The 25,747-nt window shown below is 35.6% G+C and overlaps 1 protein-coding gene across 6 annotated transcripts in view; it reads right to left on the bottom strand.

Moving 5' to 3' along the window:
• The window catches only part of PRKX (protein kinase cAMP-dependent X-linked catalytic subunit), a 141,515-nt gene that overhangs the window by 36,707 nt on the left and 79,061 nt on the right, over positions 1–25,747 (bottom strand). For all 6 annotated transcript variants that reach the window (XM_078146128.1, XM_078146129.1, XM_020992891.2 and 3 more), the window contains exon 3: positions 11,575–11,838. In XM_078146128.1, coding sequence (XP_078002254.1) covers positions 11,575–11,838 — 264 coding nt within the window. The remainder of the gene's footprint in view (positions 1–11,574; positions 11,839–25,747) is intronic.

The raw sequence follows: 25,747 nt of genomic DNA, 5'->3' as shown, positions 1-25,747 counted from the left end.
AAGTATGGCAGTTCTTGGTTTGAATGATTTCACTTCTTATCTCTCACTGCCTTTTAATTTCCTAGTTTCTTAGAACATGCCCCGGAATTACCACTCCAACTTTAATTCAAATTGACAAGTTGGGTGCCCAGAGTTCCCATTACTATATCTCCTCTCAGGGTTCTAGGGTACCCTCAAGAGATTAGGAAATATCTTCGTAATGCTATACTTTATGATTCCCCCACTGATGTGTTTCTCCCATTTATTATCATTTGATACTAAAAATTAGTCAGCTAGACTTAATTAGTTTTTAATTAAAGTAGTATATTTGGTATAAAACTTCCCTCTTCTACCCCCTTCCCCAAGATCTGTGACACTACTACACTTTCTCCCACAAGCACAGGCAGAGTGTGGGTAAAAGAGGGCTCAAGGTCAGAAGGAGGTAACACAGCTTTTGGAAGTCGTTTTGTTGGAATCCTCATTCCTTATGTATAGTGTTGCTTTTCTGCCAAGCTTCTTGTAGAGTTCTGAATCTGCCTTGCCTCATTGTTTCTGGTACATCCTTGGTTCCTAAGGTATACACTGCCTCCACTAGCTGAAAAAAGTCTAAATCTTCCAGTCCAAATTTTTTGAAGCTTACAAGGCCCTTTTCCAGCCAAGGTAGGGCAGGGGTGGGGAGAGACTGCCATTGAGGCCAAGTCTGTTGTTCTTCTCCTCCCTGTTCCCAAGAAATTTCTTTTCAGGGTTTTCAGATAGACACATGAAATTTTCAATTCCAAATTATCTTGCTCATTTTAGACAAGCCCCAAATTCATGACCAAGTCCTTCAACCAATCAGAACAGATTCCCTATTGCTTCTATTGGTAATGTGGAAATGTCTAGGTCTTTTTCACATTAGTTTATACCTAGGATTAACTGATATAGTTGAGGTGTGTTTTCACATGTTGAAGACGTCATAGTAAATGAGGTGGACTAATTCAATCCCCATTCTTAAACTTTAAAGCCCAGCTCTAGTGCAGCTATTGGGAAAAATTAAACAACTATTTCCTACATGATAGCATCTTAGATATACTGATTCCATGCTGTCATAGAACTAGAATAACTTCTTAGTCCATTAACAGCATTTAATATTAAACTTCTTACTGTTTCAAAGCATGACTTCTCATGGTCATGTTTAGCTCATATATATCTGTTATTTAAGTATTACCTTTCAGATAAAACTTCCATTCTCACAGGACATGAGACTTTCTATATAATATGTGTGGGAAGTCATATTTCCATTTGTCCACACTGTTATCTCAAAGATTTTTAATACTGTGTGAAGCTTATTATCCTATCATAATCAACTACACATACAACATATTAACTCATTTTATATGTAGTATTTTAATCTAAATACTTTAATTTTAATTTTTAATAAATTTTTGGTTAACCAATTTTAAAGGCGGTACTACCACATTTTTTCTAAAGACGGTTACCTCTCCAGGGGTATATCATTTGTATATATAACATGACAGATGGAAATAAAATCTTCTCAAACTATTTTATAGTAAAAAACAGCTGAATCACTTTTTAAACTCTTGACTATCTAAATTAGTGCTTTTTGACTAAGAGTCATAAAACCTCAATCCCCAAGGAGATATTATCCTATGGGAAATTACCTGAAAGATAATCTAAGATCAGAATGGGAGGAAGGATGCTAAACAAACTTATACAAAATAACAAGAGAAATAAATTCTCCAGGAAAGGGACTTAGTGGGTCAACTGGAGTTCATTTGAAAATATACCTAATGAAATAAATATTGAGTGCCTGAGTTATTGATCTTGTATAGGTAATATACACATGTAACCACAGTATCTAAAGACACCTGTCAAAAGGCTGTGCCCAGTTAACCTTAAGGAGTCAAAGAAGAAAAAGGGGAGAAGTAGTTATTATACCTCTCTTCTGGAAAACAGTATGGAAAAAAAGCCATTTCTATTTAAAGACACAGGTCTTACTCTTCCTAAATGAAATGTTTTGTGTCTTTCTAGTGAGAGGGGACAGAAAATTTTATGGAAGGGAGACAGAGATAGAAAGGCATAGAGAACAATTTCTCTTCCCTAGTAATTGCTTTTCCCCTTCATAGCTCAAAGAAGAAAGAACAGGAAAGGGAATGATCTTATCTAAGGACAAATGCTGGAAGGAGGATTGATATTTGATCAAAATGAAAGACTGAAGGGTAGGGGAAAAGACAAACTACTATTAAGAACTTTTGATACAAATTTAAGTAGGTAAAACAAAGGAGCCAATATGCACTTGAAAAGGGCAAGGGTGACAGTATGAATTTTAAGAAGATTTAGGAGAAAAAGATACAGAATCATGAATATTTAAAAGTCCATTTTTATAAGCTTGCTTTAAAGAATTATGTTTAAGCAATTTTCAAGGTTTATTTAAACTGAAGATATGATGAAACACATCTCCCTCTTCTTAACATGGGAGTGAAGGTAGGAGGAAGACCTATAAAGCTGTGAATTATTTCTTTTTGTTTAACTGTTTTCTTTGCTTAAAAAAAAAAGAGGTTCTTTCAGCAGCAACATTTGTTGGGAAATTATTGTGACTCAGGAACAAAAGGAATCCACAAAACTTAATACATTTAACTGTTCTAATAACAATTTATTTTTATATTAGTACTATTAATACAAATAAGGTATGGAAAATCAGAATTAAACTTGAATGAATTAGAATGTATCAGATTCACTCTTAGAATCATGGAATTCTGGACCTAGAAAAGTATTTTAGAAGTCATTTATTTCATTGTACCAATAGGTCAGTATTTGAACTCAGCTCTTTCAGACTCCAAATACAGCTTTCTTTCCACCTAGCTGACTGTTTGTTCTTAATTAATTTCTTCTTTCTATTGACTGTGTGGAACAATATTGACACTGAGTCAGCTAGCCTGGGAAGGAATGATCCAATTTGGCTTATTGAATTTATCAATTAATTCACTTTAACATACAGAAAAATTCCACGAGGCAGCAGTATATCAAAGTAGGTGTACGTAAGTATACTGACTGATTGCCTAACAGTACCTTGGCAACCACAAATCTTAAACCTAGGGCCAACACATTTGGCCAATATAAACGCCATCTATCACAATACAAGGTTTAATCTTTTTAGCTAAAGAGAAATCCAAGAACTTTAGCCAAACCTTCTTGTAGTTAAAGAGAATGAAGGCTAAGAATCCTAGGAGAAATGAAAAGTTTTTTCCAAAATCAGTTGTAATTAGATATTCAGGAAGATTATAAAGCTGCTGGCTTTTAGAGTAACCTTAATATACTCTCATCTCACTGAATTATAATAGGTTATATGAAGTCATAAGTAATTTTAAAAATAATCAGTTTTAACAAGGTAGTGGCCAAAACATAAATGTTCTCTCTGGGTTTTGGGGATGGGGGAAAGCACAGAGGAGAGTGGAGTATAGAGCAGATGCTGAATTGTTTTTAAGATTTCAGCTCTCTCCAATAATGTCTTCCTCTGATGCTTCTTTGAGGTGCAGAGGTGACCTTGGGTTCTTCAAGACTATGTTTGGAAAGCATAAAATCTCTATTAGGTGGACTAGAAAGACTTGGAATAAGACATGGTAACAGATAATGTGTCTGCCATCTGAGAAACAAAAGCACTATGTCTGGAGAGGCTAGTAGTATTATAGACCATCTACTAAAATATAGTGGATATGCAGTCTTCATCTTTACACTGATGAAATTACCAAATCTGGGACATCGCATGGCATATATAGACTTGGAGTTAAAAAGACTTGGGTTCAAATCCCACTTCTGACACTTACAAGCACCATGACCACATACAAGTCATTTAACCTCTCCGAGTCACAATTTTGTTACTTGTAAAATGGGGATAACAATACCCAGAGCACCTACCTCATAAGGATATTATAAGGCTCAAATAAAATCTTGGCAAACTTCACAGTTCTATAAATATTAGTTATTAGTGTTGCTTTAGGTGGAAAGCATAAGGATAAAAAGCTTTAGAAGTTCTTGGGGAAAAATCAGATTGAATTGGCAGGTATTACTGTATTTTTTTCCTTCAGGTATAGAAATTCTCTTCTGTAAATTGCAGTATTGCCATTAAATAAAAAGTCACTTCTTTAGTATGCTGCCTGAGATACATTTGCTGTACCACAGCTAAGAAAACTAGGCTAGCATTTCAAAAGTAATGTGGGTTCTTCAGCTAATCCATACCCCCTTGTATTCAGTGTCGCTCAAGATTTCTTTCCATCTACCTAAAATCATGTTTTGATATCCCATACACTTCTTGTAATTTGGCCTCTACCCCCACCACTGCACTGTAACTGCTCTCTTGAAGGGTAGTAATGAGCTACTAATTATCAAACCCAAACGTCATTTTTTTTAACCTTTAGCTTCCTTGATATTTGTGACACATCCCAGAATGATGAATGATACTCTCTAAATGTACTTGCAAAGTTTCCCCTATGTTTCTTTTGCTGGCTCTTCATCCTTTTCCAAATCTCTGAACATGCACATCTCTCAAGGCCTTACTGTGAGTTCAAAGGGACTTCAGAGGTCCTGAAGACTTCCCTTGATTAAAAAAAAAAAAGAATACCATTGATAATGTTCCTAAGCAGTCATCTAGCCTCCAAAACAAGTTGCCCGGTGATGTAGAACTCAATCCCCTCCAGAAGCAGTACATTTCATTTTTGGATAGCTTTAACTGAAGAAACTTTTTCTTTATATACAAATCTACCACTCTGCAACTCATTGATCTGAATTCTGCCTTTTAGGATCAAGTAAAAAAAAATTTAATCTCTCTCCTACATGACTACTCTTCAGATACCTAAAGATAAAAATCAAATTCACCTAAGGCTGTTCTCCTCTAGGTTAAGCATCCCCAGCTCTTTCATATCATTGGAAAATGTGACCCTTTACCATGCAGATATTCTAGAGAAATCTAGATAAGCTCAAGATGAGAAGGGGCTAAAAGAAATTCAAGACACAATTAGGAGATTTGGTAAACCCTGGTAAGAAGTGTCAAATCCTACCCAGAGAATAAGAACAAACTAAGACATAGAACAGTTTTGAAGTATGAAATGGAGGAGAAGAGGGAACTCAGATGATCTCTATTTTTTCAGTAAAGTAGGAGGCAAGCTCCACTGATAATAGGAGAGAGAAGATTGTATGAGGAAAGGAAAAAAAGGTATGCGACAGGCTTTAAGGAACGTGAGTCAATCAGGGAAGAATAAAAAGATACCCATATAAAATTACATTAACACATTTGTAATGGAGTCAATTATCAAAGTTGTTTCATTGTCTCCAGGACATCAAGAGTAGGATTGGAGAATCCTGAATTGGAGATGTTAGGGACAAATCAAGGTTTGGTTTTGGCAAGGCAGGAGTGGGTTTTGGACAAGGGAGCAAAATTCAAGTCTAAAGAATAGTGTATAGTTCAGCTGGTCAACCATAGTCTGTCTGTAAAGGAAAAAGTAAGACTAGAGCAAAGGTAACAACTAGCACAAGAAGGGGTAGAGGCACTGTTTTGGTAACCAACACAGAAGCTCACCTTTTCATCTTCATGTCACTCACAAATTTAATAATCTGTCTCCATCCACTTCTGTGAGAAAATATTGAACAGAAAAGGACAGGGAATAGAGCATAATGACATCATATTATAGACCTCTCCAGGTTAACATCAATTCACTACTCTTTGCATCTGTTTCTTCAGTAGGTTTTGCATCTACATTTTGAATCTAACACATTATTAGCATTCTCTTGATCTACCATTATAGTAATCTTGTAAAAAAATAAAAGAAAATGACGATCAGCTTGTATGAGACAGAATGATGAACTACTATTGGGTATTAGTAATCTACCACTTCTCTAAGTGCTTATAAACTATCCTTTACATAATGTGTTTAAGAATACTGCCAGTAATTAATCAAACTGATTGACACTTGAAGGAAGTTTGCTGAATGACTGATCTTGTCTGTAAAACCTCTCTCATATCCACCCCTTTTGTTCCCACTACCTTTGCTATTACCTTAGTTCTTTCTGTTTCCCTTCGCCTATCAAAGAAAGTATAAGCTCTCCACTATTCAGGATTCCAACTTACCTTGTTAGCTTCATTACTCCTTCCATACACTCTAAAATCTACCCAAAACTGAACTTTTCCAAATTCCCTACTCTTTTCCTGCACTCTCCCATTGCTGTACACATAGTTCCTCACACTATTCTTTAATGCTTAGAATTGGCATGTTCTGTTTTGTTTTGTTTGTTAATTATTCCCTTCCTTCTAAGTCAACTCCTCCATTAAGCCTAATTTGACTCTTCTAGCCACAACTTATCTCTCTCCTCAGAAATTTCATGTTATTTTGAACTCTTCCTTTGTAGTCATCATGTTTTAATATGTATTATAGTTATTTGTCTACATGCCTCATCTGTCTTAGAAGATGTAAAGATCTAAGATGCAGAACAGGAAGGTGGAGAGAACACTGGATTGGGGCTCAGAAAGATCTAGGATCAAGGCAGCTTTGTGACCCTGGGCAAGTCGCAACTTCTCTGAGCTGATTTCTTCATCTCTAGAAGAGCACCTCATTCCTAGGGTCACTATGAAGATAAAAATGATATAATGAATTAAAGTGCTTTATAAACCTTAATGTGCCATATGTGAGCTCTTATTAGTAGCACTGCAAAATGATTACATAAGTTTCTTGTAGGCAGAAATTGGTTCTTACTTTTCAAGGTATCTTCAAAGTCTAGCATGGTGTCCCATACGTAGCAGCTATCTATTGTTTGTTGAATTGACTTAGGAGAAAGTCTATTTATTTTTCTCTCATCACTAACCACAAGGAAAATGCTTTGTTATACAGAACTCACCTAGTACATTTTTGTTTGTTTTCTTTATAATTAAATTCCAAGGTCAAAAGTTTCTTCCTAGGCCTGAGTTCTGTCACAGTTAGTATCACTGCAAATATGCTACCAAGTGTGACTTCTCCAAAGAAACCTATCCTTATAGCCTCCTTTTTCATCAGTTTGGTCCCATCATTAAAGGGTTGCAGATTCACTGTCAGTTATCTATCAGAAATGATTTGAAGGGAAAAAGATGTCAAGAAGACTGGTTATGAACAAAGTTGCCAATTTTCAAAATTAGAAAAGAAATCAATTCTAGACTATGGGCAGGCTGATGAACTTACCATTGATCTCTGGCAAATTCTAGGGGAAAAAATGTTAAACAGAGGATAACTCTTGGGAAAAGAAAGGAAGACCCACAAAAACCCAGGATGCTTACTAATAAGTCACTTAATACTAAGAACAGGCACTTGATAAATGTTGAATTGAATCACGTAAAGTTAACCCAAGTCATGTAAAGTTAACCTGATCTCTTTGATAGGATTATTAGAATGATGAATGTATCTTGATGGGTAGTATAAATAGGACTAAGAAGATCTGGGTTCAAGATTCCCCTTTGTAAATTACTAGCTAGGTGATATCAGACAAATCATTTAACCTCTAAAAGCTTCAATTTCTTTTTTTTTTAAACAGAGATGATGGCTGACCTCAAGATTACCAAGAGAATTAATTTCCTTCTCTCTCTCCTTTTTTCTCTTTCCTTTCTATCCCTTTCTCTCTCTCTCTCTCCCTCTCTCTCTCTCTCTCTCTCTCTCACACACACACACATAAACACACACAAAACAACACAGGCACACACCCCAAACTGCTTCATGAAGTTATAGTATTATTTACAAAATATTAGGTTTATTCCAGCAAAACACTTACAAGGTCATTTATGACAGTCTGATGAGTAAGTTAAAGAAATAGGGCTTGGATAAGTATATGGTTAGATAAGAGTCAAAACTTAACAGAATTTTTGAGGTGGAAGAGCCCTTAGAAACCATCAAATCAATGCCCTTCATTTTATAGATGATGAAACTGAGGTCCAGAGGGGTGAAAGAACCAAGATTACGCAGTTGGAATCATATGGTTGAATAACTGTAGGCAAAGAGCACTGGTTAATGGTTTGGTGTCAACCTTGAAGAAGGCCTCTATTGTCTTGCCACAGGGATCTATCTGTCCGTCCTTGGCCTTACTCTCCATTTTTAATCAATTAACTTTGATGAAGACGTAGAAGGCTTATCAAGTTTGTACAGGGTAAAAAAGCTAGAAGGGATAGCTAATACAAGGGGTGAAAAAAATCAAGATTCCAGCCTTGATAGCTGTAGCATTTGGTCCCAGTTTACACAATGAAATTTACCAGGGCTCAATGTTACATCCTACATTTAGAGGGTTTTGGCTTTTTTTAAAATATCTATTTCAAAAGTACAGGATGGCGGACACATACTATGGCAGGAGTATTATGTCAGACTGGCCTGAATTAGGCCCATTCTACAATATGTAGTTTGACAGTAATTAGTGTTCAAATAAAAAAAAAAGTTTTACTTTTAGTTAACCACATATCCAATATAATCAACTGTGACACAGTTGCCACAAAAACTAATACAGTCTTAGGAGCATTAAAAAGAGTACAATGTCTTGCTCACAGAGCTGAACATTCTACTACTTATAGCAGGACAGCAGATGCTTCATAAATATTGGCTGAATTGAAGAAGAGCAGTTATAAATCCTCAATCTGCTATAAGTAGCCATGTGGAAATGCACCCCAGACGGAGGCAGTGTGTCGTACGCAGTGGGCAGAACGCTGAAGTTGAAGTAAAAGAGACCTAGTTTCAGATCCTGCCAGATACTACCTGTGTGACGCTGAGCAAACAAGTCACTTGGCCTCAGTTTCTACTCATCTGTAAAGTGAGGAGTTCAGACTTAATGACCTAAGCCCCATTCAGTCTCTAAATCCATGTTCCTGAGAACGACCTTGATCAAGGTACTTTATTTCTATGGGTCTCAGTTTCCTCACCTGCAAAGTGAGAAGACTGCCCTATATTTTTAATGTCCTGGCTCTAACATTCTATGCTTCTGTGATTCCTGCTTAGGTTCTGCTAACTATCCTCCTATACAGAAGATACAGGTAACTAAATAAAACAAATACTTGTTTACCTGTGTATTGTCCTGAGGGTAAAGAAGTATTCCTATCTCATGATTCCTTTCCTTCCCTTGGGATCAGTATCAGTCAATCAATAAGTACCTACTATGTGCCAGGCACTCTCCTTGGTGAAGGGATATAGAAATAAAAATGAAACAGTACCTGTTCCGAAGGCACTTACAATCCCTAAATCTCTTTATTCATCCCCAAACAGCCTTAATGAAGAAAATGTTATCTTATGCAGGTTTGATTCTACTATGCTTACATGCGCCATAGTTAAACTGATACATTACAGTAAAAAATACTGACCATCAAGGTTCCGATTTATCCAGTGAGGTTCCAGAAATGAAAATTTAAGGTGACTTAAACTAAATGCATTCCCAGATTATAAAAGGAATTACAGAACAATTGTTTAATGTGCTGTTCTAGGACAAAGCTTCAATCAAAACTAAATATAACTTTTCTTCTTGGACTTATGTCAATTTCTTCTACATAAAACAAAGTTTGAATACCAAAGTTTCAAAAAAAGCAATTAATTATTAGTTTTAAACCCTTAGTCTAAAAGTACCAAAAAAGCAATGTAAAAAAACAAACCATATCAAGGAAAATAATTATAATCAATGAAGTAATATAGAGTATTTCTAATAAAACACTATTGTTAAAATGTATTTTAAGTAATGATACATTTATATAAACTTTAAAATGCACCTTTATCATATAAAATTATTAAAAGTAAAATTTGCTTGTATTATTAAACATTGAGTATATTTTAAAACACTTTTCTAAAATATATATTTATTCTGTTTGCTTAAACCATACTTGTTTTTCTCCTTTTTAAAAGAAAAATCATAATACTTCTATGCATCCATGAAAATCTAAAGTAGACATTACATTTATCTTCATCCCAAATTATTCTACCTCATTTCTATTGTACAAACCTTACCCAATGATCATGTATACCTGTATGTATACCTAAAGAATGAATATAGACTAGCTACCATGATAAGAACAGGATCAAAAGAGGCTGTCTTTTACTAAAGAATTTAAATTGGTTATTTTCTAAATCTATTTGTCAATATCAGACACTAACGAGACATGAGAAAGAATTAATTACAGCAGGATAGCATACCAAGCTATGACTTGCATAGTAGGAGAGATTTAAGTACATTTTTAAATTCCCATAGTTATATCAACATAGTACCAAATTCCTCCAGACAATTAATATTTGCTCCTCCTTAAAATACTTTTAAAATAAAAAGTAAAAATGTTTTTACTTTTTTGGGTGTTAATTATGTTTTCTGAGCAAAAAGATTCACTGAAGAATAAATATTATAAAAGCAAAAATGAAACACCAATAGTTTAAAGAGAAAATTCCATTACTTCTATTTCAATCAGTCTTCCATATAAACTATTTTTTTAAATTGTTAGACACAAAGCCTCAGTTTCCTCATCTATAACAAAAAAGGGTTAGACAGACTGATTTGTCTTCACAGATGAAAATTCATAACAACCACAGTGTGGCAGCACCTACACTCTAAACCAGATTCTTAAAATCTGTCAAGTCACTATGATTAAATCTCTAGCTGACCCTGCTCTTTATAATGCACTTCTTTGATTTATCCTTATGGATCTAAATAATTAACTTTTAAATGGTGGGGCTATCTGGTTCATAGTACATTTAACTGAGAAATCATTCCATTTAAAAATATTCATAGATACAACAACTAAAATGATTGAGGAAGAATATGTAGAATAAATAGTATTAATTCCTCCCTGAAAGCATAGTGTCAAATTTTCCTGAGAAAGCCAAACTCTTTATAGCCTACCAAAGTAGAAAAATAGATATTTGTAGAAGGCTATAAATTGACATACATCTTTATCTGACCTTATATGACAAAGAAGTTTTCCATATAATTTATCTGTTCGACAACTGAAGGTTAAACATTTTGGTAAGATATTTTTGATGGAAATCTTTCTACAATATATTAAACAGTACCCTTTCTTGAATATTCAGAATATAAATTAATATTATTATTTAGAATATTGTGCAATATTCTAAATATAATTTACCTTTTTCTTGATTACTCATGGTTTAATTATGAACATTGAGTATCATACTATCCTAGTAATACAGTAACACTCTCAGGGCCTAATCAGTTGCATGGGAACAAACACAAGCTTGATAAATAATCCAAGACTGTTGTTTTATAAGATGTTTCTATTTTTCATATTTGTTCATTCTCTCCTGTCAAAATAACTTCTCACACAACTAGCTAATTCAACCATTAATTATTTGTGAAGGTAATTTTATAGACACACTCATGTATATATGTGTGTGTATGCATGATTATACATGTGTATGCATATATGTATCCATATACATGTGTTTGTATGCATGCACACATATAATTTACACCAAATATGCATTTTAGTCATGTAAAAATGATAAATCTTATTAATCAAAAGAAGCATCTAAGTGGTAAGCAAACAATTTTTCAACTATTAACTTTCACAATTTTCAAATTTCAAAATTAAAAGACTTCATATCTTACCTGTCTACTAGCTTTTTAGCAAATCCAAAATCAGTGAGCTTGATATGGCCTTCTTTATCTAATAATATATTTTCAGGTTTTAGATCTCTGTAAACTATTTCTTTGGAGTGCAGATATTCTATTGCACAGATAATCTCTGCAGAATAAAATAGTCCTGTGCTGTTATTGAAACGTCCCATGTTTCTCAAATAGCTGAAAAGTTCTCCTCCAGGAACATATTCCATTAACATGTATAAAAATCTTTCATCATGATAGGTCCAGTATCTGCAATATATAATTATATATGTTGTTAGTAAATCATAAACCACACTGATATCTTAAGACGCAAAATCTCAAAGTTGTCCCTTGAGAGAAATCATTTTAAGTCTAAATATCACAAACAAAAGTGGCAAGACTGGTATTACTTGAGTTAGCATGATAACCAAAGGCAGGCATTTGTAATATATTTCACTAAACAGAAGAACTTCACACAAAAAAATCATGGAGTCCAAAGGCACAAAAAAATGCAATGTCTAACTAATTACCTACATAAATTGGCATTACAGAAGTAGCTTGGCTAGCAAGAGAGAGCAAAGTAATGAAGCGTGAAATATGGACGGAGAAAGGAGCATCAGAACTAGAATGTTCTCAGGGCAGCTAGTTCAACATTTTCATTTTACAAATTAGGAAACTAAGGCCCAAACCAGCAAAGTGACTCATCCAGGATCACATAACTTCAGAAATAATAACCATTTTGTACTATAAGAAATGTCACATTCTCTTACACAGAAAAAGAAAAGGAAACAAAACACAAATTTGTGAGAGGACTAGAGTAGTGAAATCATTTGTATTGGAAGAAATTTGTCCCTTCTTAGGTAAAGAAAAGAAACATTTTAACAACCTTGAGTTCTGAGTGATGCACATCTTTACAAATGGCCACTTGCATGACGCTGGTTTTTCCCTTACCCCCCAATCACCAAAGGTTTTTCTGTCCCCCCAGCTTTTGTCAATCTAGCAACTACCTGTCCTGGCACAGTGGTATTACTTGCTAACAGGAAACTGTCTGACTCATTATCTCATCTATACTTTGTTCTTTTTTCATCCCTCTCCATATCAAATTTCCTTCTGGAGCTCATACAGGAGTTATGCTTCCATGTTTCCTTCCCTCTCTACTTTAACTGTAATTCTCTCTTCATTTTATTTGTGAGATAAAAATATTTAAATGCTTGGTCTCTAGAGCCAAACGAAGTTGCTCTAGGGGTTTTATTCTCAGTGTCCCTGTCCCTCAGCCTTTATATTGCCTCGTGGGAGCCCTAATCTGCTTCTCAGAATACTCCCATTCTTTACTTGATCCTCATATGCCTTTGTATCACTAGAGTTCATCACTTCCCACTCCCTATCCTCAGGACAGGGTCAGGAAGCAGTTGGCTACTGTTCCTTTAGAATAATACATTGTTTTTCACTAAGCCAAATCAGGAATTCATGGGCTGAGGGGATGAAGGGAAAGAGGGATATGAGAAATGTATTCTTGGTATGTTTTTCAATTTACTGAAGGAATCAACCTACTCTGCCATCTGTAATTAGATAAAGTGAACAGATCACTATCCTTTTTCTCATCTTACTGGCAACATTACACTTGTTTGTACAGAGGCAGAGAATGTCTTGCTTTATTTTTTTTAATGTTAAAATTGCAAGAATAGTTTTCTGTTTTTTAAAGTTGCAAGCACATCATTTTCCAACAATATCATAAGCTTTTGTGGGCTAACCTAAAAACGTAATCAGTATAAATAACATTGCTGTTTCTATGGAAGGAATAATTTCTAGTTTCACAAAGTCTATGTACACATGAATTCTAGAAACAAAAATAGTTTGTAAAACAGAGTCTTCTTGAGCCTCTTTAGTACAGTATAAGGATTATAACCATTTGACTGTCATTCCAAATAAAAGTAAGGAGTTCTTCAGTATAACTTGCCAACAGCAGAAGCCCTTGAGGCTCTGCCTAAATGACCAAGACTATATCCAAATGTTAGCAGTTCCATTTGATATGAGTATGACTAATAAACAGGCAAGGAGGATGCAAGTCTAAAAAGGCCTGTTGTTTTCAGCCCCTGTCTGGTCTTTACAATGGGGACCCAATTATCTGAGTATTTTAGGAGAATATATTCTACTTTTTCTCAGCTATCAAAAACAATACTGATTTCTTTACATGGTGACCAAAGGGGCAGAAGAGAGATAATGGAAAAAGGTGAAGCATCTTAAAGGTAACATCAGTGAAAGAAACCATGAGTGTGGCTTAGGAGGATAGAATTACAGAGTTATAAAGCTTTTAAGATTAGAAGAGTAACAGGAGTATTTGATTCCTAATGATGATACTGGGTCAAACTGTATACAGACACCTCAAACTCAGAGCTAAGGAAGGAAAGGACAGTAGACCTGCAGTCAAATGTATTGGGTTTGACTTGTAGCTCTGTCATTGGACCTTGAGCAAGACAATTAAACTTTTTGAACCTCTGTTTCCCAGTCTGCAAAACAGGGATAATAGCTGTCCTGGTTACCTAACAAGATTACTGAGAAACAAATGAGATGAATGCACATAAAAGGCAGTTTTATAGCAATTTATAAATGTAAGGTATCATCATTATTATTATTATAAACATATTGGTACAGGTAGCCAAGGGATTCTAGTTTTGACTCTGGCACTAAGTGTGATCTGGGTCAGTTTATAATCCCAAGTGAACCTCACTTTCCTCGCCGATAAAATGAAGGATTTGGATTGAAAAATCCTTGAGGTCTTACAGCTCTAAAATTATATAGCTCTCACTCATCTCGCTAATAAATAATATCATGCCACTTAAAATTCAGTTATAATCATGGCTGATGGTGCTATTTTATCTCTACTTTCAATAGTTTATATTGGTAAGGTGACAAGGTAATATCTGTGCTTTAGGAAAACCACTAAGGCAGATCAGGAGAAGATGGACTGGAGTAAAGAAAGGCTTAATTGTTTTTTTATTTTTATTTCTTTAGGTAATTGGGGTTAAGTGACTTGCCTAGGGTCACACAGCTAGTTAAGTGTTTCGTCTGAGGCCAGATTTGAATTCAGGTACTCCTGACTCAGGGCCAGTACTTTATCCACTTTGCTACCTAGCTGCCTCTTAAAAAAGACTTGAGGCAGAGGAGCTAACAGAAATGAAAAAAAAAATTCCTACCCAAAAGGCAATAATATTCTAATGGGGAAGACAACAATTTTATGTGTATGTGAGTGTGTGTGCATGTGCGTATATATACATACACACATGCATGTACATATATGTGTACATATGTGTGTATATCATGAGATTACTAAATATACACACAGAGGCATACACAAACATACACATAAAGTAGTTAAATATATAGTTAAATAGTGTGGGAGGCATGGCAGTAGCAATTCTGAAGATCAGAGCAAGGTTCATGCAAAAGCTGGTACCTAAACTGTACCTAAACTTTAAAAGAAAAGACCAACTCCATGAGGTAGAAGCAAGGAGGAAGGGAAACCATGCATGTGATACCACCAGTATAAGGACATGAAGTGGAATATTGTGAGTGAGAAACAAAGAGAAGTCAGTTTGGTTACGTATAGGAGTATGGTAAGGAGAATAATACCCAATGAGGCTGGAACTATAATGAGGGCCAGGTTGTAGAGAGTCAGATTAACTAATATTTGAGGTTTCTTCTAACTCTGATTTTTCCATTAGTCAATGAAGATAAAGTGAAAATTAGGCAAAATCTGGAAAAATCTAAATAACTAATATTTTGAGGGTATAAACCATAATGTAAACATATCAATTTATGAATTCACAACAGCCTCAAGAGGTAACATTTTGCAAAAGAAGGTAGTAGTCCAGATATTAAATTACGAACAAAATTTAGGATAGAAATCATTAGATTACCAGTTTCATTATTCTTCCAGAAGTTGTAAATGGGAAGCCAATTAATATTACAAGATAAAAACTAAATATATCTTGACACAGATTTTGCTGCCACAAAGACAGGCCACAAATGATGAAGTTAAATTATGTGGCCATGAGCTTTTCACTCAGTTGAAAGAAGAGCAACTAACACTCTTGCACTGCTGATAATTTTGTCTTTCAAAAGTTAGGATAACAAATAAGGAGAAATTCTATTCTATATATGATCCTGTCCAATGAGGAGGAATTTGTTGGTCAGACAGAAATCATGGGAATCTTGGGTGGAAGAAGCAACTTTTCCTTCCAAGAGTTAATGAAAAAAGAGAAGAAAGATAGGCTTTATCTGACTTTAACATGTATAATAACAATACAGACCTCAAGAGTTACAAGTGTCATCTTCCCTTGTAAGGAGGGATGTAAACAATTTGCCCTTATTAATAACATGCTGTTTCTTTCTGTCCCATTTACCTTTTTATGACTCTCTTGAGTCTTGTATTTGAAGATCAAATTTTCTGTTGAGCTCTGGTCTTTTTATCAGAAAGATATGGAAGTCCCCTATTTCGTTGAATATCCATCTCTTCCCCTGAAAGATTATGCTCATTTTCACTGGGGTAGTTGATCCTTGGTTGTAATCCAAGCTCCTTTGCCATAGGGAATATCATATTCCACGTCCTATGGTCTTTTAATGTAGAAGCTGCAAGGTCCTGTGTAATCCTGACTGTGGTTCCATGACATTTAAATTGTTTCTTTCTGGCTGCTTGCAGTATTTTCTCTTTGACCTGGTAATTTTGGAATTTGGCTACTATATTCCAATGGTGTTTTCAATTTGAGATCTCTTTCAGGAGGTGATCAGTGGATTCTTTCTATGGCTATTTTTATCCTCTGGTTCTAGAACCTCAGGGCAGTTTTCCTTTATGATTTCCTGAAAGATACTGTCCAGGCTCTTTTTTTCATCATGATTTTCAGGTAGACCAATAATTTTTAAATTATCTCTCCTGGACTGATTTTCCAGGTCAGTTGTTTTACCAATAAGATATTTTACGTTTTCATCTATTTTTTCATTCTTTTGTTTTTGTTTGACTGATTCTTGCTCTCTTATAGAGTCATTAGCTTCCATTTGCTCAATTCTAATTTTTAACAAATTGTTTTCTTCTATTAGATTTTGTACCTCCTTGCCCATCTGACCAATTGCATTTTTTAGGGACTTGTTTTCTTCACTGTACTTTTTCTTCCAGTTGGCCAATTGTATTTTTTAAGGACTTGCTTTCTACAGTTAATTTTTGTCCTTCCTTTTCCAAGCCATTGACTCTCTCCTGCATAACTCTCATTTCTTTTCCCATTTTTGTTTCTATCTCTCTCATTTGACTTTTAAAATCCTTCTTGAGCTCTTCTAAGAAGGCTTTTTGGGCTTCAGACCAGTTCATATTCTCTTTTGAGGTTCCAGATGTGGGTTTGTTGGCAATGTTGTCCTCTTCAGAATTTCTGCCTTGATCTTCACTCTTCCCATAATAAGAATCTATCGTACGTTTCTTTTTGCTCATGGTATTTGCTTATTTCCTGGCCTTTAAACAGACTGGGCTCTCCTGGTGGGAAAGCAGAGGGCACTGACCCAAGCTTCTTGTGTTGGGAGCCTAGGGCCTGGTCAACGGCTTTGTGTGCTAGGGCCTCCAATGTTGGCAGTTGGAGGCTGTAGGATTCTGGCAGCTTACCTGGTGTTGGGCTGGAATCAGCAATACTGGAACTCCAGGGGAAGGATTGGGTAGTGCAACTCCTGGAGATTTCCTGCTCACCCAGGCCTTTCCTTCCTTTTGCTTTCTTCAGCTCCTTTTAGATGGATGTTGTAGGGTGTTTATTTGTCTGGGGCCCCTTGGAGTGCTGCTTCCCTTGGTTTTGCTGAGGCACTGGGAGAGTCGGTTGCTGTAGAATGCTAGAGTGCTGAGGTGCCTGGTGGTTTTCTGAGCTGGTTTCCACCAGTTCCCCCACCCTCAATGAGGCACTTGGGGGTCCAGGTGTTGGTGTTTGCCTGCTCCACCACCTGAGCTTCAGGATCTCTTCCTGGTATGCTGAGGTGGGATGCCTCCCATTCTGTACTGCTCCCCTTCCCCCAAGATAAGAGGGGCCTTTCCAGTTAATTCCTCAAGCTACCTGGGCTACTGGACTGCTGCACCCCATCCTTCTTCTGGTTCAGCTGTTCCAGGGTTTTTCAAGTGGTGATATTTTTTGGGCTTTCTTGGAGTCAGGAAGACTCCTCTTCCTCAGTTCAAATCCCACTTCAGACACTTACTAGCTGTGTGACCCTGGGCAAGTCACTTCACTCTGCCTCAGTTTCTTATCTGTAAAAATGAGCTGGAGAAGCAAATGGCAAGCCACTCTAGTACTTTTGTCAAGAAAACCCAAAAATGGGGTCCATGAAGAGTCAGATATGACCAAAATGACTAACAACAACAATAAAGCTCAAATGAAACTAATGCATATATAAAATGCTCTGCAAACCTTTAAGTGCTATATAAATCAGTTATGTTCTGAAATTACAATGAATCCTTTTATATGTCAGCTTCTATTGGTTCCATCTAACTCTGAAATTTAAACCTGGCAATTCTGTAAAACCTTAAGCATGCTTTTATTGCATCAATATGATTCATAAAAAGTGGATTATTATTCAAGTAGCAAGAATTTAAGTGTTTACACAGTTTAGATATTCTGAATATTCATAATGGTTTAATTTTAATTTGAGGTTCACAGGTTCTGGATTTAATCCGATTTGGGACTAACAAGACACTAAAGTAGAGAATTCAGTTACTAAAGTGGCATTTGGTAAACATTGAAAATGTAATATTAATATTTTCAAAAAATATTTTCAGTGAAAATTAATTTACTGCTAGGATTAATGTCAGTTATTAACTTAGCATGAGATACTCAGATCATTCAGGCAAAATATAGAAGTAAACTCAATGGTGTGCCTTAGAAGATAAATTACTTCTAAGGCAAATCTATACTTTTTCTACACTACCAGAACTAAAAAACTCATTGAAGAATGAAAGTCTAATCTGTACTCTATCAATCACTACATAATTCACATCAAAACTTTTAGCCTGTTCCACCAATCTCTAGCAGTGTAGTAATACATTTTCCATTTTTTCCTATGTTTGGTCTATGACAACTGAGATTAGATTAGGTAAGATAGCAATATTTACCAAACACTACTACATGCAATGATAGCTCTATGGAACTGGCTATGTCAAGACAAAATGAATTCCTATGCTGGAAGGTATTCAAGCAGAGGCTAGAAGATCATTTGTCTGAGTTTCTGTAAACAGAATTTGTGTATCAGGTGAGAGTTGGGCAAGATTATTTATTAGAATACTTTTAATTCTACAATTCTATGATGGTATAGTATTCATTAAGGAGATTATCACAGAGTATAAAAGATGCATCTTTCTTTCTACCACTAGAAACCACAAAGTTTGCAATAAGATCCCACAAACATTTTTCAAAACTTCTTTATCCTGTTCCTAAGAGTGGGAACACATATTATGCAGTTTTCTTCTTTCTTATAAATTCTACTGCAGGGCAGGAAAGGGGTTATGGGGGTAGGGAGAGAGACTATTTCCTTTTTTTTTTTTAAGCAAGTGGAAAGAAGATTACCTCCAGCTTCCTGGGAAATACTAGACTAGGACATTCTTTCCTATTAAATGCTAGGGAAGCTAAACAGAAAGGAAAATAATTCTTTTTCTGTCATTCTAAAAGAAAGGAGGATAAGTAGATACTCCCCCAGAGAAACATTTCATTTAACCTAAAGAACTCATTTGACTTATTTAGCTTCTTTTAACACAAGAAAGAAAAGTCTAATGGGGGAGAAAGTGGGACAGTGAGTGATGGGAAGCAGTGTAGGTGAGATCTCATCCTTCAGACAGATCTAGAAAATGGACCAAACTGAATCTTGATGGGGAAATCCAGAAAAAAAAAATCAGAAATCCTGTACACAGCCCCTATCAGCATAAAAAGACAGACAGGGAGGTCTAAGGACACTGGCGATAGGGTGAGTCAAAAGCCTGAAGTGTGGACTCTTCAGTCCCCAGGGAGAGACTGTGCAGCTGGGCTGGAGGAGGTCCCAGACCTAGATCCATACCAGAACACAACAGTGGAGACAGGTACATACCCAGTTCTGGGTCACAGATCCAGGTCAAACTGAGAAGGAGACCTGTACAAAGGAATAGCATTCCTGGGTAGAGAGGGCCTGGGCTTTGTATGGATAAAGCAGGAAATTTAGAAGTTAGCCTTATGATATTGAGCCCAAGAGAAACAGGGTCTCACTTCCAGTCTAGCCCAGCCTGCAGAAGAAAAGCCAGGTAGTAATCTCAGACCAAAAGAGAACCAAAAATTCTGCTGCCCAAAGCCAACAGAACTCTCCACCTGGCTGACACAGGTGAAAGCCAACAGCAGACTACTTTTGCACAGCCTCAAACCCAAGTCCTGAGCCTGCAAAGCTCAGATTGGGGAGAAGGGGCAGCAATCTGTCTTTATCCTGGATTACTTCAGATGTATTGTCCTTGTGATCCAGGAATAACACCCAATACCCCAAGAAAACAGCCATAAGACCAGTCCAGCCTGCCCCTCAGAAGTGCAACAGAGTCCAGAGGTAACATCAAGTTCAAAGTCAAGAAGCAGTCTAGAAGAATGCACAAAGAACACCATCATAATCAGCTATTATTGGCAAAGAAGCTTAAGACATAAACCCAGAAAAAGATGACTCCAAAACATCTACATGCAATGCCTTAGATCAAAACACAGCTTGAGCACAAACGACTAAAATTCCTAGAAAAAATGAAGCAAGAGTTAAAAGAAAAAAAACTTTAATGTTTTTATAAAAGATTAAATTTTATAATGGAATGAGAGCACTTCAGAAAAAAATTGGAAAAGAAATGTGAGTTATGAAGGAAAGAATCGAAAAGGAAATTAACAGGATGGCCCAAGAGGTACAAAATCTTGCCCAAACAAAAATCTCTGAAAAAATCTGAATGGACCAAATAGAAGCCAATGCCTCTATGAGGCATCAAGAAATATTACAACAAAATCAAAAAGCTGAAAATAGAAGAAAATGTAATATATCATAGCAAAAAACAACTGACCTGGAAAACAGATCAAGGAGAAAAAATTTAAAACTCATTGAACTACCTGAACACCAGGACAAAAAAAAATAGTCTTAATATTTTATTTCAAAAAAACTTAAAAGAAAATTCACCGGAGAGCAAAGTAGAAATAGAAAGAATCTACCACTCACCTACTGAAAGAAATTCCAAAATGAAAACTTCCAGGAATATCATAACCAAAATTCAGACCTTCCAAGTGAAAGAAAAAATACTGCAAGAAATCAGAAAGAAAGAATTCAAGGACCAAGATGCCAGAATTTGCTTTGATTTAGCAGCCACCACCATAAAGGAAAAAAGAACTTTGAATATGATATTCCAGAAGGGAAACTATATGGGCATACAGTCAAGAATTACCCAGTAAAATTGAGTATAATGCCACAGAGGGAAGAAAACAACTTTTTAATGAAATAGAGGACTTCCAAGCATTTTTCATAAAAAGATGAGAGCTGCAAAGAGACTTTGGAGTTCAAACACAAGGGAATAGAAATATAAAAAGGTAAACATGAATGAGCAATGGTAAAGAACTAAACAAGGATAAATTTGCTTACATTCAAATACATGGAGATAATACATGTCTCCTCTGAGCCCTTTCATCATCAAAGCTCACATAGGGAGCTCAACTTAAAAATAAAACACCGGAAGAATTAGGCACGTGAAATGAAATAAAAAAAATTTTTATCCTATCTCTAATTTCTTTGCTTTACGATTTTAAAAAATGTGCTGTATTAATTAACACAGCTCATTCCTTTGAGGCATTCTTAAATTCCAGTCCTTTAGCTAACAATTTAGCAGGATATAACCACTTTACAGTTTTGGGGCCCAGTTTAAATCATGGTACTTGTCGACTAGATCCAAGTAATTCTAGGTTTCACTTGTGCAGAAACAGCCAAACTGCTAAATTAATTGTTTTGGTCTATAAGGTGATCATCCCATATAGAAAATGGTGAAAAGATCAGGTATCATGGGAACAGAGATCAAAGCATGTGGAAAAATTTTGCATTGTATGTATATGGGCTGTTAAGCTTTCATGGTAGTAATGACAGGAGACCTAAAACTTTAATCTCATTATTTAGGTCTAGAGGAGGAGAATTACTTGTAGCAAACTAGTCCTCTTTCCTACTTTTTTCATTAACCAAATAACCACTGCAATCAAGTCACCTGCTAGAACTGAGTAGAAAGAAGGCATCTGGGATTCTTTGCCTGCAACAAGCAATGATACTGGTAAGAGTTTAGAGTAGATACAGCTGTAAAAGGACAGTCTTTACTCCCAAAAATCCCAGAACTCAAATGCTATTTTAGGTTTGTAGGGAGATTTTTATTTACTGATAAAGCATTATCTTTCTTTGCCTCGAAATGAAGACACCTGATATGTGGGTGTTTGAAATGCAAGGAAGTCAATTAAGTATGCATTTTTGCTCCAACAAAGAACATGTTTAAACCATCTGCCTTAAGTAGTTATGGCAAGTCACTATGGTTGTCTTACTTTCTTACTATTCTGAAAATCATCATTCATAGGGCAAGATATAATATAGGCCAATAAAGATACACTTTTAAATCTCATTTAATGGTAGCCTGTAAGTGATTATTAAATAAAGACCAAAACCAGAATACCTGCATCTTGAAAAACATTAATAAAAAGAAGCAAGAGTCCCTTAAGGCAAGGGTGGCATAAACACCAAATAGGGAAGCCCTCCACAAGTACACAAAATGATGATAAAAATAAAAATGGGCTTGGGAGAATTTTCTTCCCTATCTGCCATAAAAGCAACAAATAAAGTGTTCTCTTCCTCCACTTTTATAGAGGAGAATAAAGTTACTTTGAAAGTAACACCAAATCTTCATCTTCCTAAGACAAAAATTTAAGAAACAAAGCTTTAGAACTACTTCCTTTTAGAGCTGGGTATGTGTCAATCAAATCAGAAATAGAAGTGGATTTCAGCCTAGAAAAAATGAAGAACAGAGTAAGAAGTGTCCCCTCCCCCCAAAATGACAAGACATTCTAGGAAAGGATAAGAAAATTTTATGCCTTGCAGAATTCTTTGTTTGCTTAAAGAGAATTCTAAGGATAGCTGCCCATGTCAAGATGCTCTCCCTGGACCCTCTGCTAAGTGCAACTGACTTTACTTCTTCCTTCCTCCCGATTGTTGATGTCTTGTGATCAAGCTTAGGTGAAACCACCAAATCATTTCAAAGAACAGATTTTTTAAAAAGTCTGTAATTATATACTATAGCAAATGACAAGATGGAAATTCTACTCTAGACTCGACAGTAGCTAAGTGACAAGAGGAGGTCAGAGGATAAGGCCACAGAACTTTTGCAGGAGTAGAGGAACCTTTGAGATACTTTTAAGACTAAGTTCGGAGACAGGAAGAGAGATCAGAGAAGGGGAAGAGAAAAACAAACCACAACAAAATCCAACAGATGCATATACTTTAGGAAGGGTGGGGTAACAAATTTTAAAAATATACTCATTTTCACCTAGAAAAATGTCTTTATGTAAAAACAAAACTTGTACTATAATTTTCTAAATTTGAATGACATGTACATAGCTAAGCACTTATACTTCTGCAACAAAATAATTTGTAAAAATTAACATCTTTCATTTGGATTTTTCATGTGAACACTGGCAAACACCAATAAACTTATATCTAACATATATTTTCATTTTTATAAATTCATGTAAGCCTCTAGAACACCATTTCTTAAATAATTATTACAGTGTGTCACGTAGTGTCCTAAAAGTCTTCAATACTCTTCTAAAATTAAGGCACCCAAGAAGCACCATTATCATCAGAAAGGATCTGGTTTGTTAACACACATCCTATATGGGAAACTTTTATCACAATTAATTGCAAGCCAAATATTCAATTTAAATGAGCATATTTAACTTTGAAAACTATTTATTGGCTTGTTTTTTTAAAAATAATTGTTTTTTTACATTGCCTTCATTTTCTCCTGTATTCACCCCCCCCATCCCAGAGCCATCTCCTATACATTAGCTTGCTAATTAATTTCAAGGTATCAATTGCTATGTTATAGCTTCGGGCTCAACTTCCAGAGCTCAGCTTCCAAGACCCTTTTTCTGCAAAAAGGGTGAGATAGGTGAAGGGCAGGAACTATACTGATCATCCTTCATTCTGAAATGAAGAACAAAGGAATTAAATTAAAAGCTTTTGCACAGAATATCAAACTGTCAAGAGGGAGAAATATTCTTGTCAATTACCTCTGATAATAGGGTATTATCCAAGATAGGTATTTGTGCCAAGTCCCTACATAATACTAATAGACAGTCATTCCCCAATGGAGAAGTGGTCAAAGGAAATGAAGTTTTCAAAAGAATTGCAAAACAACAACAATCACATGAAAGGCTGTTTCAAATCACTAATAAGAAAAATGCTAAACAAAACAATTGAGGTTTCAACTGATGTCCAGAAAATTGGCAAAGATAACAAAAGATAGAACTATTCAATGCTGGAGAGGTTGTGGAAAGACAAGCATGCTAACACACTGTTGATGGAGCTGTGAATTGTTCTCACCATTCTAGAAAGCAATTTATGTGGAAAAAAGCCAATAAATTGCTAAAAAAAAATCCCAAATTTCTGAATACAAACCTCAAGAAGGTCCAAGATATAATGATCCCATGGACGTCAAAATTTTCAGAGCAGCACTTTTTGTGGTAGCATAATAAACAAACAAAACAAATTTTTAAAAAACCATACACTAGTGGGTTCCCATCATTTGGGGAATGACTAAATAAATTATAATATATGCATATACTGGAAAACCACTGTGTAGTAAAGAACAACTAACATGGGAAACAGAAAAACATGGGGGGAAATCTATGAACTGATGCAATCAATAAGCATTTATTGACTACTATGTGCCTGCTATTACAAGTAAAAGAATGAAACAATCTCTGCTCTCAAACAAGGGAAAACACACACACACACACACACACACACACACACACACACAGAGAAATATAAAGTAGTTAAATACAAGATAGCTTGAGAGAGGGGGCACTATTGTTTACAATTGGGAGGATGAGAAAAGGTTTCATTTGTTTTGAAGGAAAAGAAGGATTCTACTAAGAAGAAATGAGGAAAGAATACATTCCAGGGATGGGGAGGAGGCTAGCACATGGACATATGAGATAGAGCATAGTACATAAGGAACAAAAAGAAGACCTATCTGTCAAGATCACTAAACGTTGGGGGTGAGGTGGGGGAAGAAAGTAATGTTCAACAAAGCTGACAGTTTCTGAAGGACTTTAAAAGCTAAACAGAGGTGTTTTCTCTATTATTCTAAAGGAAACAGGAAACCACTAAAGTCAATTGAGTAGGTGAGTGACATGGTCAGATCTGCATTGAAAGAAAATCGCTTTGTCAGCATGGAGGATAGAGTGAAATGGGGAGAAACATTAGGTTGGGAGATCAATTAGGAGACAATAATCAAAGTGAGAGGCGATGAGGGCCCGAACTAAGTTGGTAACTGTGTGAATGAAAGAGATGGGGTTGAATGGAAGAAACGATGTGGAGGAAGAGATGGCAAGATTTGGCAACTGAATGTATGGTTTTGTTGTGTGAAGAAGGGTTAAGAGTCAAGGATAAGGCTGAGTTTAAAAACCTGAGAATATGAAAGAATAGTGGTGCCTTCAACATTAATGTAGAAGTTTAGAAGAAGGAAGGTTTTGGGCAAAAGATACTAAGCTCTGTTATAATCATATTTGAAATGTCTCCATGACATCTATTTTGAAATGTTCAATATGCAATTGATGACATGCAAACATAGCTCAGGTGAGAGAGTAGGATTGAGAATGAAGAAAGCAGAACCAGGAAAACAACATACATAGCAACTATAGTAATGTATGCAAAAAAGAACACTAAAATGAATGCTGTGTAAGTATCATCGCCAATGGCAGCTCCAGAGAAGAAAAGGAACTATGACTCTGGAATGGCGGGTATACAGAGAGAAATATTGTCAGGCTTTTTTGTTTGTTTTTTTTTTTTTCATTTTGGTTATGGGGTTAACTGCTTTCCATATCTACAAAGGACAGCTCATAAAATTGGGTGGGTAGGTGAGTAGGTAGTTGGG

Source organism: Phascolarctos cinereus, unplaced genomic scaffold (genome assembly GCF_003287225.1).
Source record: "Phascolarctos cinereus isolate Bilbo 61053 unplaced genomic scaffold, phaCin_HiC Scaffold_726;HRSCAF=1367, whole genome shotgun sequence".
In the NCBI taxonomy this organism is placed as follows: Eukaryota; Metazoa; Chordata; class Mammalia; order Diprotodontia; family Phascolarctidae; genus Phascolarctos; species Phascolarctos cinereus.
The sequence above is the reverse complement of the archived record's forward strand: the minus strand, read 5'-3'. Positions and strand labels throughout refer to the sequence as shown.